Below are 13,329 nucleotides of genomic sequence, written 5' to 3' on the forward strand. Positions count from 1 at the left end.
TCTGTGACAAATGTCATGTACTGGAAAATGCTGCAATGGTGCTGCTGAAGCTATGGCTAGAGTAGTACAAATGCCTTTCTCTCTTTGTGTGAATTTTGCTGTATGTGGTAATGGAGTGTCTTAACAAAAAATATAAATGTTGCTGTACATAATGATTTCATTTTAGTATGACTTGATCATTTTATGTATGCATGTGTGTAAATATATGTAATTCAGCTTTGTTGTGGTCACTGATTTAGAGCCGTTTCCTTATGTATCAGATTTGATATTTTTCCATTATATATTATTTGTATTACTGTAGTATTTAGGTAGGTGAGCTCTATGTAGAGACCATTCAAAAAAATGTAGGCATCAGATAAATGAACAAGACAGCAAAGAAATAATGGCACATGGCTGGTCAGAAATGTGAAATAAACATCATAGCAAACTACTTGTCAAATCATTGTTCACAACAAAAACTTGAAGAGGAATTTTCTTTCCTCTTTTCCTTGAAGAGGAATTTTCTATGCTTTTCTATGCATGACAGGCATTTTGAGTGAGATTACAAAGTAATTTTGAAAGATCTTTCATTGTGGTATATAAAAATGAATGTCAAAATTGTCATTTAATATGAAAGATGACAAATAATCCAAACGTGGTCTTGAAGGTGAAGAAAAGCAGTTTGTCTTGGGAGCAGGAGGAGAGATAAGTGGATAAACAGAAAAATGGTCAAGTATTTGAAACCTCCTACTAAAGTGATCTTTAGTGTTGTATTTTAAAAGGAAATTGGTGAATTCAGATGGCACATACCGAGACCGGAGATGGAGCAATAATAAGAACACAGTGATAAGGATGAACTGGACAGGAGCATCGGTTCTGTGCAAGGAGGGAAGAGGCTGGATCTTGCAAATGCTATGCAGGTAACATTTTTCAGGCTTCAAACTGTCACTTTTCAGTTCAGTGTGGAACTGATGCCTAAACACCAGGAGTGTGGAGGTGTCAGGTCTGTTGAGATCCTAGCTTAGTCAGAAAAAAAAATAAAAATTGAATCGTCAACCTTAAGTTCATTGGAAAGTTGATTTTTTTTTAAATAAATTGAATCATTTGTAGATGAGATATAAAGAAGAGACAGTCCTTTGAAGTCCCTAAAGAAAGTTCAAAGGGGAATGACCATATTCTGACGAAGACAGTACTAGGGCAATTAGAAAAGCAAAACATGAGTAGAAAAAGAAGCTGTGCACAGTGTGAGAATGAGCTTGGAATTCAGTGCTTTTGCTATTCTTTCACTTCCATCCTTCAGCAGCTATGAAACGGGGTTTTGTACTGTGGCATTTTACTCAAACTCTTATGGTTTATCTCTGTTTTAGCAACGTCCAGTGCATTCTTCATATTCTGTTTTTAACTCTTGTTACTCATTTTTCATTTCTAGTATTCATTTCGGATCACTCCTGTCATACATTGAAAACCGCCACCTTTTGTCTGTGATAGTGTAGTGGTTTGGTAACTCACAAACGCAGAACAGAAAAGAATATTAGATGCTAATGTTCCTCTCAGCTAGTTCATCTCTGCTACTTTTTGTCATGTTCCTTCATTGAGAGCCATATACCATCAGATCAAGTTGGCTTTTATTCATACCAAAGTATTTTGCCTTGAAGATTTTAGTCTCTCAAATACAGCTGTAGCTCATACAGTTTTTACATATCTTTGTCCTAATCTATTCACTGATATGAATTCACCAGTGAGGATTTTTCAATTGTTGTAACTTATTTCCAGCTTCTTAGTTTGACAATATTCTGTTCTTTCAATTTTTAGCCAATTTTGTGTTTGGCATTGATTGACTATTATGTGGATTTGGTTTCCTTGTCTTCTCTTGAAATACTTAATATTTCAATAATAAATACTTAATGTCCAGTGCAGTAGCATTAACTTGCAATCTGGAAATCTGCAGGATTACTCGAATAAGCTCATTTATATTTTACAGATTTCTGCAAAACCTGCGTGACAGCAAGAAGCTAATTAATGTTTTTATCTTGCTGTAAATAGTCTGCTCTTTTGTAAACACCATTTTGAAGTACTTCATTTGTGCTCTGTCATGTCCTAATGAATACTCAAAACTGTTGCTATTATTGCATTCATTCAACACCCAACTTGGCAGTGATAGCTATTCTACATATACTTTTTCCTCATTCATGAACGTTACTGAGAATGTCATAAGCTGCCTGTTTTGTGTTCTCACCTACTTGCTGTAGCTTGGTATTCATAATCTGACAAATTGGTTGCATGAAATTCTAGAGGTTATACACAATCGTCGGAAATTCAGGGAAGAGTAAGTAATGAATAAACTGTTGCAAATGTTTTCAGGTTTTAGGATGCCTGAATATATTTGTAGTGATAGCAGGAGGAAAAAATGAGCCAGAAAAGGAGGGGGAAATAAAAGGTAGAACTAAGAATTGATCAAGTAACAGTTTCTGAGTTAGGGAAATTGATGCTTTTTCTACAAAAACACACTTGGAATTGTCCTTGCTGACAAACTGACTTAGGGAGGATAGCTGGCTTCTTGCAGAAAAGTGTACATGTATACATATGTGTACAAATATACACATCCTGTAAGGGCAATGAGAAACAACTGGAATTGTATTTAATTGAGAAATTATTATTTCTAAGAAAGTTTTTAAGTGGGCTGTGAAATCCTTATTAAAAAGACAGCCTTTGAAGGACTATATATATATATATGTATGTATGTATGTATGTATGTATATATTAAAAAAAAAAGCAGGGCCTTGCCTTCTCTCCTCCCATGCTTTTTCTTCTCTGCTTGTGATAATGAGCCCCGGTATTATATGTGCTCACATGCCCTGCAGTCACTGAGAGGTAAGTGCGCCAATGGCACCTGAGCCTACTTCCTTTTTCCCGGTGTTGTGGTGTCATCTTGTGGAAGAGAAGTCAGTGGAAAGAATGCTTTCAGGAGAGACAGCATAAATGATTAATGGGTGAAGTATCCTCAGGGCTTGGAGGGTGTCAGGGTGTCTACTGTCTCTTCAGAAAATGTAATCAAGAGTCTTCTCATTAATTGTCTGGGACTAGGATTGATAGAACTGTGAGTGAACAGTCATGGGTATTTTTTACTTGGAGTTTCACCACTCCCTAAAATCCTCAAGCATAACAAAAATGACCTTGACTCGACATTAAGTATTTTCTAATGGTTTAACATTTAGTTTGAAATAAAGATACAGACTATAGATAATGCACTTTTATAGGTTTTCTCTTGGCAACTCTCTCTTCCTTACACACCTGTATTCCAATTTGGCAGGTAGCAGATGGACAGTGAAGAAGGGTATCTTGTTTCCAGAAATGGAAGAAAGGGACTTGTGAGCTGCTTGGGTTTCCAAGTCTTACTAGCTATCCTCAACTGTAGCAATTGATAGCATGAGAGAAGATGATGTAATTCAAATGCTTCAGCAGTATAGGTATGTTTACTATTAACATTTACTATACATTTTCACCTGTGTTAAAATAGTTGCCTTAAGTAAATTGTTGGTTTTGTAAACAAAACCATTCCCTAAGGCAAGGCCTACAGCTTTTGATCTGCTGTGCAATAATTTATGAATGTGGTGCTTATTCACTTCTGTACTAACATTCCTCCTATATGAGCAGTGAGTTTTTGTGATAGAGTACTGTTGTGGAGGAAGCAAGTTAGACTTCTATATTTCCTTGACATGCCTTGGTCACTTTGCATTAGTAATACTAATACTTAAAATTGGCTTGCCTCCCTTTAAATGCCTTCTACCAGAAGGTTGCCGCAATTCTACTGCCTTGTGAATTCTCAAAACTTGGTTCATTATTTGAAGTAAATCATGCCACCGACTTTTCTTAAGTACATACAAATGTAAGGTTTTACTTTTAACTGGAAGTCTGATTTTAACCAAGACTATTTTTGTCATTTTTTTTTCATTTATGACAGTAATCATTCTAATTATCACTGTTAATAAAAAGAAAACCAACAACAGCAAAAAACAACCACACACACGATTAAAATCACTTATATCATAGTAATTAAATGAATGGTACATTCTTCATCTTCCTCAAATATGTTGTTGCACAAGATTTTCTTACCTATGGTAGTTGCTAATAGATGTTAATATAAGCTGAAGCTCTTTGTGAATTCACAGTACTAATTCTAAGTACATGTGATTATTTTCAGTTTAGCGTGGCCTTGAGTAATGAACTAGTTTATTCTATTGTAAATTATAACAGTACATCTTGAATTCTATCTGTTAGGTTCTGGTGAAATTTTAAAATATACATAGCCTTAAATTTTAAGGAATTACTTTAGCAGATGGAGAAAAGCTGCTCTTGTGGAAGAAACAAATAACGCTAAGGCAGGCCTTCTACACCAGAGGGTGAATGGTATGTTGCTTCTTTTGGAAGACAGAGAATGCCTTGTTAAATGCAGATTTCTAGCTGGGAATGTCACAATATTTCTGCATTCTTTCATAGCCAGGATGAGGGAAGAATAACAAAAGTTCAGTGGTTATTTCTTTTTGGCATGAATTCATTGTCTACAATGCAATCAGGACCTGGATGAATAAATGTAATACTGCAATTCAGTTACTGCAATAACTGAATGTTGCCTTGTACTTTGCAGAAGCACTGTACCAAGGAGTAACTCTAATTACTGTTAAACATTTTATTTATTACTGCTCTCAGTAGTATTACTGACCTCTACTATGGTTTTGCACAAGACAGTCCCTGCTGTCCTTCCCAGAATTGTTCCTAACCCCATTGCCTGCATGAAGGCTACTCAGTTCTGGGTTGGTGTAGTAAACTGCATGTGCAACAAGGGATATTTTTAAATTTGGACTCTGACATGCATTTGATAACTTCAAAACTAAGTATGTTTTTCTGTTGCAAAGATTAGAAGTTAGTGTCAAATTCTGATCTGACACCAATGTAAATCTTAATCTATTTGCATTGATAAAATTGGTTTTGGATTAGAGTGAATAAGAACAGTATTCGACCAATGCACGAGGAAGAAATGTGAAAGCTGCATTACTTAAAAGCAAGGTTCTTTTTAGCTTAGCATGCTTGATCTTTTTGCAGAAAGCATCCTTCCTTCATTATAAAATGAAGAACACAGGTTTAAACTTCATTTATTGAAATAAACTTCATTTATTGAAAATCTCAGGGTATTGCATAATTTTATTCAATGTTTTCAAGTGTTAAAACTTAATTCTGAATAAAAAGTCCATTAAGAAAAAAATTGTAGATTGACGTTGTCCTTTGTAAATTTTATACAATCAAAAGCAATCTAGTCTTCAAAATCCAAATGAAATTTTATTTAATGGCAAATTTAAATGCCAAATCCTTCACCTATGATAAGCATTCCAGCTGCCACTATCAAAGCACAGTTACAGTTTTTCCCTGTTTAGTTTTCTACAGTAAGCCTTGAATGGGGAGAAAATATAGCAAGAGCTCTTAATCACAAAACAATTTTTCAGATGACCTCTGACAATTGTTGCATTATTTTCCTTCTACCAGAGACTGTTGTGTCTCTGTCTGTCTGTGAGAAACTGCTGCAGTCCAGTTTTGTCTTACCAGAGAAGTCTCCTTTCATGAGCAGCTTAAGTGAATACACTAGACAAAAAAGATGAGCGGTTGTTTTGCTACTGAATGTATAACCTTTGTCAGAGAAGCACAGCAGAATTGTTGGCAGACCTAATTCCTTGAGGTGTCCTTGAAAAAGGTGGCAGAGTTTATCTCTTGGAGGTCTAAGCTGACAGCTAGAATCCAGTAGCTTTGGTATAAGAGGTAGATGTCTTGGTCACAGCTTCAGAACTGTACCAGCATTTTGCAGATGTTTTGTAGCATCACATTTTGAGTGATGCAAGCAAAGAGAGATCTCCTTCTTCTAGCAAAAGGGACGGAGACCTAAGAATCTTGATTTGCTTGCCCTGAAGGGACTGGATCAAAAATTTGGAAGCTGATTCCAGCGAGCTTCGGCTTATGTCCGGATGTAGCTACACAGTATATTGATATTGGGAGATATATGGGAGAAATAACATGAAAATATTATTTGCCATTCCAGCAGAAAGAATCAATGTTTCCTAGACTATGTTCTGATCACAGGAGTAAGCTTTCTCATTCAGGACATCATGTGGAAAAAAGACATGCAGAACCTGAAGATAAACAATCTTATCTCAGCCACATATTTGCAGAAGGAAAAAGTAGCTCAGCATACTTTGCAGTCCTCTATAACAGGTTTTGTAAGGAATAATACTTCTGCTTATAAAAACTATTTAGAAATACTATGGCTAGGTCCCACTGTCCGAAGTTGAAGCACTGTTTCTATGTATTGTAGCCCTTGCTAGTAACTAAGACCGTATCAGTGTTTCTTCATTCATATAGTGACCCTGTCTTATTTCCATATAACAACTTCATTCGCAGAAAATCTCCAAGTTGCAATTTTGCTTTTCACACATATGCTGTCATTCAGACACTTTTGTGATGAAATAGTTTAACACATTCACACAGGAAATTACTGTGACTTGTCACATTGTAAAATAGACTAAGTTTGAATTATTAAAAAATTAACTCACACACCAGGGGTTTTAACCAAACGTTCTTCATAATCTTACTATGCTGCTAAAAGCCATTTAATCTGGAAATTACACATTAGTGATTTGAGGATGGCTTTGCTTTAGTTGAGTCATATGGCACGTTCCTTTGATCCTAAAATTTGAAGCTCACTTAATTCATGCCTTTTCATATAAATAGCTAGATACATAAATGCTGCTTATGTGATCTGAGTGTACTCACCCACCTAAAAGACTGGTTAGGGTGAGCAAAAGGGGAAAGTTTAGTCGAAGAGCTTTGGTTTTTGATGCCTGTAAGTCACTTAACTGCTGCATTAGTCATAGACACGTAGTAGACAAAAACTAATAAAAGAAATAGGTAAATAAAAGTGATTTTGAGACTACAAAAATAACTTTAAGGTAATGCTTTCACATACTAGGATACACCCCCCCCTTATAAAAGGGAAAGAATAACATGAGAAAGAACTTCTTGAGAAGCTACCTACTACATGAGGTTACTATTGCATAGCCTTCACAAACCATTCTTCCATGTGTGTGTGCTTTGATCTGTATACCCTATAGTCACTTGTTTCTTAAATCTTATGTAACAGCCAAAAAGAAAAATAGGGTTGTACAGCTATCAGAAACAAGATTTATGAACAGGAATGGCATCTATTTTCTCCAGTTCTGTTCAACATCACCCCAATTTCACAGACAGTGCTTTTTTTTCTTTTAAAGTGCTGATGTTAGTCATCTATATATTAAAATAAAAAAAAATCTTTCTGTTCTCACAATGTTAGCCCAGTGTTTCTCCATGACGCTGTACACTACAAGCTAAGGACTTCTTAAGACATGTAATTTTGAAAATAAATGACAGCAACACCAGACTAATCCTGTGGGTCCCAATCCCATAAATGCTTAGGCACATATGTAAATTCACTCACTGTTCACCAGCAAATAAACCCATTGCTAGAGTTACTATTTTAAGTTCTGTGAATTTGAAAAAAAAACAAACAGTATTAACATTACTTTGCATATGCACCAAGCATTCTGCTGTGCTGCTTGCTCATAAGCTGGTCATTAATGATCATTAACAAATGCTACAAGCATAAAAAATGTTTGTTAATAGTAGTTGCAAAAAATGGAAGAGCAGGGGGCAAGGCATTCTGTTCATGATAAAAAACAAAACCCCAAAACATAAGAATTGAAAACCTGACGTGTCTATTACAAGTTTAAAGGAATCTGAAAAATATTCTCTTTCCTGTAGCAGTTTTTGCCCTCCTTCCCCTGCCACCTGTTACACTGTTATAGCCATACTGAATATTAAGTTCTACTTTTTCTCTTATCTTCAAAGAGATTTTTCAGCATGTAAACCTGAACAGCTGATACCACCACCATTACTCCCAAGTTGACCATGGACCAGAAATTCACTCTGTCAAAGTTGCTTTCTTGTATATTTCGGTCGCGAGCTTCAAATGCTCTGAGCAGGGTCTGAATCTGGACGCTTTTGCTTAATCTGGCTTTGACACTGTTGATGGATTCCTAGTAAGTAACAAAAGAATATATTTAGAAGAAAAAACAACACTTAACAGCTTGCAACAAATACTGAAACCGTATTACTACTTTTAATTTCTTGCCAAGTAGACAGTTAACTTCAGTTTAAAATGTGTACCTGTTCACAGGTTTTTCATGAATTTATCTAGCCTGTCATATGTCACTAAAAAGGCTTAATTAAAGTAGCATTAAGGTTATACAGCAATATCATAGAATCATCATAGAACAGTGATTGTCTTTCCTTTTCACAGGAGGATAGGGATGTGGGAGGGAAATCAAACCTAAAATCATTTTTTAATATTCAGTTGTATCGTAGGGAAATGTGATTCCAGGTACTCAGAAAAATAAAAAGCAATTACCTCTAATGGATTAGTCTTAAAACAAGTGATGTACTAGAAGATAAATGTAGGTTTTTCTGCTGGATAATCAACTTAAGGTACTTTTTAATGCAACCTACTATCAAGATTATAGCTGTAGGAGAAGAAAAAAAGTATAGTAATGTTATATTCCCATATTCTGTTTTATGCTTTCACAGTAGTGGCCATATGCTTTCACAGTAGCACTCAGTATTTATTAAAGTCCTCATTGAACTTGCAAATAACGTCATAACTTGACTAAGGGAACAATGACATCAAACACTAAAATTAACATTACAAAAATTATAAGACCTGAAAAGCCCTCAAATAAAGACAAGCCCTGCCTTTTTTCCTTTTGGAAGAGATATTTGTATCTATGTAAGTAACTCAAATTCACCTATTTTTTTGTGATTATTGCAAGAGGGATTTTATTCACAATTTCCCCTATAGTAATTATTTTCTGTAATTGGGTTAACTACTGGTTTAAAGAAGATCTGGCTGGCTTCTCAGATTCAGTGTTTGACTGACCCTAGTTAAAAATATACCATACACATGTAAAAGATCTGTCATCTTTAACATTTTGTTCTAACGTTTAAAAAACTGCATTTTGCTTGTTGCAAGGAATAGAGTACATTTTTTTTTTTACATGAGTCTTCAGTCTTTGTGGATGCTATTTTTTGTCTTAAGTAGATACATAGATCTGATGTAAATAGTTAACAGCAAACAAATTTTTTCTGCATCGTAACAAACACTAGCAGCGTTCCAGGAGCACCAAACAATGTTCTGCTTCTAGAGAAATCTAAAAGTAATCATTTAGTGATGAAAGGAAATAAAAGCTTTGAGTGGGCAGCTGTTTTCACCCTAGAGCAAACAGGGCCAGCGTACAGTTTAAGCAAGCGTTACCGTTCATAGTAACTGAAAATCCTAACGGTGGCTGTTGTGACTGTAGACTGGATCCAGACTGACTTAAGCATGCTTTAAATATGAAAAAAATAGAAGCTAAGCAGCTATGACAGCAGGTCTCACATTTTCTTGGGGTCTCTGTGAAGTGTTGCCAGCAGTTGCTTGGGGCCTCGGGACATAATGTGCAGTATCTCTGCCACACCAGTAACATATAGCATCTACTTCTCTCCATGTACTTCAGCAGTAGCACCATGCTCAGCAGCCCTAACGATGGTTCACTATTGCTCTTCCAGATGTCATCAGAACACCAGCAGGGGTGAACCTGCAGCACAGTATAGGTTACTTCCTAGTCTGTTTATTAGGTGGGAAGTGGAAATAAAATTGGGAAGACAAAATATAAAAACGAGAAGAATTAACCCATGTGCTGGCTGAGCCACTTCTGCAGAGATGGGAACAAGAGGCTTAAGCAGTACTTCTCAAACATATGATAAAAATCTATGCAGATTCTAACTACGTCATTGGGATTAAGTAATATTTTAATGGTATAAATATTCATTTAATTGCTACAAGGGAAAAGTGTCCCATTTTAGCAATAGGAAGAAAGGAAGCTGAATGGGAAAAGGAATTACTTTGATGGCTACACAGTTTCTTCTTGCTGATTAAGGGTCTATTCCAAAAATATTCTCAAGTTTCTGTGTGGAAGCATGAGATTGATGGTGCTAGGCTTCATGTATCAGTAGAAAAAATATATGGAACTGGAAGAGTTTCCAGGATGACATGACGGACCAAGACTGAATGGCAGTAAATCTTTTTTCCAAATATTCTTACATTCAGAAGTATTAAGTATCAAATACTAACCAGAATGTCTTCCAGTTTCATATCTAGAAGATCTGTGCCTGTAACATACTTCTTCCAGTCCTCTTGATCTTGACCTTCTTCTCCCATATTGTCCAGGATCAGTTCAAAGAAAATCACCTTTTCAGAAATGGTACTGAATGTGTTGTCAAAGCAAAACATATAATCCCCATCTTCTGTTTCCACCCTGTGTATATAAGCGTGTCATTAAATTAGCTACACTTTCTGTGATGGTTCTCAAAGAGCAAGTTCTGTAAGTGAGCGTTTTCTCTTTAAGAAAGACAAACATGCACTTAGGAAAAACTGAATAACCTTTTTATATAAAATTAAGAATACATTACAGATTGGTTAGTCATAGCAAAACCACTCCACTGACTAAAGGCTTAAAATCACGAAGATAACTTAATTTAATTTTATTTGAATTTTGAATCACTGTTAACGATAAAGAAGAAGCTATATTATGAGTAGAATTCTTATACTCTACAGTAAAATACCAGTGATTAATACATATCTTGATAAAAGGACTGGAAAAAAGGGTACTTTTGAGTTTTACTGTTTATATGCCTAAAAAGATCTTTTAGTATTATACGTGAAGACTTTTTTCAACTCCACACTAATTATTTTTGTTCACTGACCATTAACTGTTACCATTAAAATAAAAGCGTACTTAACTTCATGGCAAGATCCATATAAAAAGAGATGTTTATAAACATATAACTGGTATTCTCAAACTGTCCTAATAAAAAGTCTTTTGTAATACTAAAAAATAATAAAAAGTACTCAGCCTTCATTTTAGATGTATTTGCTAAAGAAATCAGAAAAATGCTTTATGTAACACTTGAAAGATTTTAAACTTACGTATGAACTCCATCTGATTTTCTTTCATCAAAAACTAAAGTTTCACCTTTTGGGGAGAGTAGATGAAAATCAACATCTAATCCTGCTCCATCTAGGACCTGTGAAACAAACAAACAAAAATCCTCCAACCAGTGCAATTCGTGGTTACATTGATGAAGGTAATGCTTTTAGGTAGGGGAACACAGAAAGATCTAAAATCTGATCCTGTCTGTATGAGTTCATACCAAGTTAATTTGAAACAGATTAGAAACTGGTTCAACCCAAGAGCATTTTAACCATTTCAAATCTTAAACTAAATATGATCTAATTATGCAAGACTGGGCTCATACTGAACATTTCCATGATGTTTTTAGGAACGCATACAATTTCATCAAGGAACAGGGTTAGGCAGCCTTGCAGTACCAGCAGACAGCAAAACCTGGCATTTCTATGACGCATCATCGATGAACAAATACCAGTATTCGTCCCATGGTTGCAAAGAAATTTCACAACAAAGGTTACGTGTATACCCATATATATTTGTGTAAGAACACAATCTATGCAGCATCATCCCTAAGATCTCCTTGTTGGGTGAACTGACAGCATAGAAGACAGGACTGGACTTGTTACACCAATTAAAGGTGTGCCACAGAACTTCTCACCTTTTAATGCAGATTTAAGGTCTAACCTGTCCCAGGGCATTCTAATTTCCCCAAAGCAGAAGGGATGGAAGGCATTTTGTTTCTAGGCTCATAGTAAATGTATACAGTATTACAAAGCTGTGCTGCTTTAACTATGACATGGCTACAGTTGGGTCACCACATCTGTTGCGTTGGAGACTTCTCTGTAGGGAGGTAGTGACCGCGTGGGGGGCTGCGGGTGCAGAGTGGCATCGTTTTTATGACATTACTTAGCTCCATGTTTGCTTTCCAGTGAGCTATTTGAGCACAGCAGTCCTGCTGAAATTGAGGGCAAAGTTTACACCAACTGGAAGTGATGCTAGAGACTTACCAAAAAGAGAAAAGGCTGGGAAAATGAATCACTAACATTTGATAGAAAGAAAACCATACATAGTGATACACCTTTAGGGCTATAATACAACCTAAACATACAGGAAGAAAGCTTCCTATCAGCATAGCATTTACTGCATTATGTCACCGGAGGACAACCTGCCTCTCCACCTTAAACACCCTAAGCTTTGGCCATTAGAAATTCAGGATAGTATTTCAAGTAACATGGAGTGCCTTTTCCATGTTCAAGTAGAAAGATGAATCACTACTTTTAGTAGTAGCACAAGAAATTTATGCTTGAGTAGAAATAAGTCTCCTGTTAAATACATTTGTTTTCTCTGTAAGAAAAATTAAAGGTCTGCTATGATTATTTTGCACTGACATTTTAAAGTAGGATTTTATTTTAAGCTTCAGTTTTGGTTAGAGAAGACTGCATGAAAAAAGCTTGAACACCTCAGTCTTTGATTCTTTTTCAGTTCTGCATGGAACAAAAATAATTAGAAAACAAGTGGGAATATCAGCTTTGTATTTTAATTGGGAAAGAGGAAAACAAGGAGCAGGGGGCAGATCCTGCCCCATTCTGAAAGCAGCACGTAGAGTAGCAGGAAGGGCAGCAGGGCCTCTCTGGGAGCCCAGTTAAATAAGGCTGCTTTTGGAAAACTTTCCTCACGGAGACAAAAGGTGTTTAGTACAAGCAGCGACAGGCAGGGAGGCGTTGTGCGCACCCGCAGCAGCTCTGCTCACGGTTTCGGGCTGCCACTACACAAAGGCACAGAAGCCCAATTTCTACTTTTTTCCCCCTCTGTTTTAGAGGACGGCAACTTGGAGACCTGGCACAGCACGAGAACCTGTTACATCCCCAAAGAGAAGGGAGAGCAGTGGCCTCCCCCCGACAGCGCCACAGCCCCGCTGTCCCAGCAGCACGGCGACGCCGGCACCCCGCGCCACACCGCCCCGCCGCCCCCGACCTGGTACTCGAGCTCCAGCGAGGCCTCCTTGCGCATGGGCTGGTAGAAGCACTCCCTGCGGCCGGCGGGGAGAGTGAAGGTGAAGTCGCTGTCCAGGGACGGGCTGAACTCGGCGGCGCCCAGCACGGCGCAGCCCGCCACCAGCACCAGCAGCACCGCCCGCGGCGCCATGTCGGCCGCCGGGACCCCCTCCACCCACAATGCACCGCGCCGCCGGGCGCTGCGCTGCCCGCTCCCGGGCGGCGGCGCTGACGCAGGCGCCATGGGGGCTCCCGGCGGGGAGGGGCGGGGGGAG

The 13,329-nt window shown here is 37.3% G+C and overlaps 1 protein-coding gene across 2 annotated transcripts; it reads right to left on the reverse strand.

The window, feature by feature from the left end:
* Positions 1-5,115: 5,115 nt before the first annotated feature.
* Positions 5,116-13,305, reverse strand: TMED5 (transmembrane p24 trafficking protein 5). Of its 2 annotated transcripts, XM_035538113.2 has the most exons (5): positions 13,035-13,302; positions 11,078-11,175; positions 10,223-10,406; positions 9,488-9,686; positions 5,116-8,093 (listed from the first exon to the last, which is right to left on the reverse strand). In XM_035538113.2, coding segments are annotated over exons 1-5 (747 nt in total). In that variant the 5' UTR covers positions 13,299-13,302; the 3' UTR covers positions 5,116-8,091. The 2 variants fall into 2 exon arrangements, with proteins under 2 accessions (XP_035394006.1, XP_035394005.1); XM_035538112.2 differs by lacking the exon at positions 9,488-9,686 and having other exon boundaries at positions 13,035-13,305.
* Positions 13,306-13,329: the final 24 nt, after the last annotated feature.

This window comes from Cygnus atratus, chromosome 8, assembly GCF_013377495.2.
Source record: "Cygnus atratus isolate AKBS03 ecotype Queensland, Australia chromosome 8, CAtr_DNAZoo_HiC_assembly, whole genome shotgun sequence".
Lineage (NCBI taxonomy): Eukaryota > Metazoa > Chordata > Aves > Anseriformes > Anatidae > Cygnus > Cygnus atratus.